The 1,936-nt window shown below is 68.6% G+C and overlaps 1 protein-coding gene across 1 annotated transcript in view; it reads right to left on the bottom strand.

Moving 5' to 3' along the window:
- Window positions 1-1,936, bottom strand: part of STKLD1 (serine/threonine kinase-like domain containing 1) — a 49,764-nt gene that overhangs the window by 36,239 nt on the left and 11,589 nt on the right. The window contains exons 8-10 of the mRNA XM_015572374.1: window positions 1,613-1,731; window positions 825-988; window positions 4-242 (exon numbers count right to left, since the gene is read on the bottom strand). Coding sequence (XP_015427860.1) covers window positions 4-242; window positions 825-988; window positions 1,613-1,731 — 522 coding nt within the window. The remainder of the gene's footprint in view (window positions 1-3; window positions 243-824; window positions 989-1,612; window positions 1,732-1,936) is intronic.

Consider the following 1,936-nt stretch of genomic DNA (forward strand, 5'->3'; position numbering starts at 1 on the left):
CACGCCTGCCGTGGTGGAGGGGCTGCCCAAGGCCTTCCCCCGACTGGCCACCCCGGGGGAGCAGTCCGGGGGCTGGGTTGTGGGGCTGAGACACAGGGTCCCCCTCGTCACCTAGAAGGCGGGCCACGTGGCCTTCCGAGATAATGGCGGTGATGAACTCGGGCACGTCCCGCTGGTGCAGCAACAGGGAGACACAGGTTGGCCTGAAGTCGCTGCTCATCAGGGTGAGCTGGATCACCTCCCTGGAGAGGGACAGTGCGAACTCACCGCGCGGCTCTCCCTGCGGTGGACGGACGGACGGATGGGGATGGACGGATGGGCTCCGGGCGGCGGACGCTGGCCCACCTCCCTGTTCGCACTCGGTGTGGCAGCACCTCTCCCCGTGTCACAGGGTGTCCAGCTCGCACCCAGCAGCCCCGCCTCCAGGAGGGACACGGCTCCCGCAGGCAGAGGAGGAGGCGGAGCCCCGGCCCTTCGCCTGCGCCTGCGGGGGCCCCTCCTCCACAGAAACAGACCAGAACATCAGGTCTTGCTCCTGTGGCGGCAAAAAGGCGGACAGACCCAGGCGGGGCCATCGCTCCAGGTTCGCCTTTTCCTTCCAGTTTTAAACTAGAGTCGGCACCGTTCCTGGTCCTGGGGCCGTGCGCCCTCAGTGACGGCGAAGCCAGCGTCGTCTCCGCTCAAGGACCAGCGTGAAGACCACTGTTGGGGGACCAAGGTCGCAGGGGAGGCAGGGTGTGGCCTTCAGACCCCAGTGACACGTCGATAACAGATGGGACACGGAGAGAGAAACGGACACCTCAGTGCAGCCCTCACCCGCTCACCGGACTGTTATTCGCTCCGAGGGCTCGATCTGCAGCATCTGGGGCAAAAGGGAGCTGCAGGTCTTGGCCTGGGGGACCCGCCGCTCCTCCAGGGTCCTCAGGACGCTGCCCAGCTTGTTGGGGAGGCTCCGGATGGACTTGCGCAGCAGCATGGCCTCGGTGGCCTAGGAGACAGGACACCGGGTCTCGCGTTTCAGAACCAAATGAAAGTGGCTGGGACCGGGGGGAGTGTGAGGGAAGCGGGGAAGCTGCGGCCACCACCTCCGGGACCACCCGGAGACCACCTGAGCCCAAGACCTTCTAGGGGCAGAGGTTCAGAGCAGCCAGCAGCCTCTCACTGGGCAGAGGGAGTGGGGGACCCTCCTTCCCGCCCACAGGCCCTGTCCCTGGTGCGGGGCCTCCAGCTGGGCTGCCCCCTGGGGTGCACCTGTGGGCGACAAGCAGCCCGTGCTCAGGCCCCAGAGGTTCAGGCCACCGCCTGCAGCTCCCGGCACCCTGACCTGGAACAGGGCCAGAGCGCAGCCCACAGCCCACGCGGCCGCTCCATGCCCCTGGGCCCCTGAAGCCGGTTTTCGCACCGGAAAGGACGGACAGCGAGAACATCTGGGGGCCGCAGGGAGGCGCAGGCTGGAGTGGGTGCTGAGTGCAGGGGTGGGGCCCACTGGCTGGGGCCGGAGGAGGCTGAGGAGGAGGGCGGCCCTTGCGGGGGAGGCACGCAGGGCCCACTCCACCCGCCTGCCGTGGGGCGTGGGGTTGTGGTGGCCGGGAAGGCGCTGGAGGCGGCTCACCTCCATGAAGGAGCAGCTGACCATGTCGAGAATGATGCAGCCCAAGGACCAGATGTCGGCTTTCGGGCTGAAGGAGAAGCCGAGGGCCTCGGGGGCCATCCAGGACTTCTGAAAGGGGTCTGCGGGCGGGAGGGGTGCGTGAGCCTGTGCGCGCTGGGGAAGCAACACCGTCAGCCCCTGCTCTGAGGAGGGACGGCTATCTGTCGGGGCCTGCCCTCCAGGCGGGTGCCCACAGGCGGGTGCCCACAGGCGGGTGCCCTCCAGGCGGGTGCCCACAGGCGGGTGCCCTCCAGGCGGGTGCCCACAGGCGGGTGCCCTCCAGGC

Source organism: Myotis davidii, unplaced genomic scaffold, assembly GCF_000327345.1.
Source record: "Myotis davidii unplaced genomic scaffold, ASM32734v1 scaffold609, whole genome shotgun sequence".
Classification (NCBI taxonomy): Eukaryota; Metazoa; Chordata; class Mammalia; order Chiroptera; family Vespertilionidae; genus Myotis; species Myotis davidii.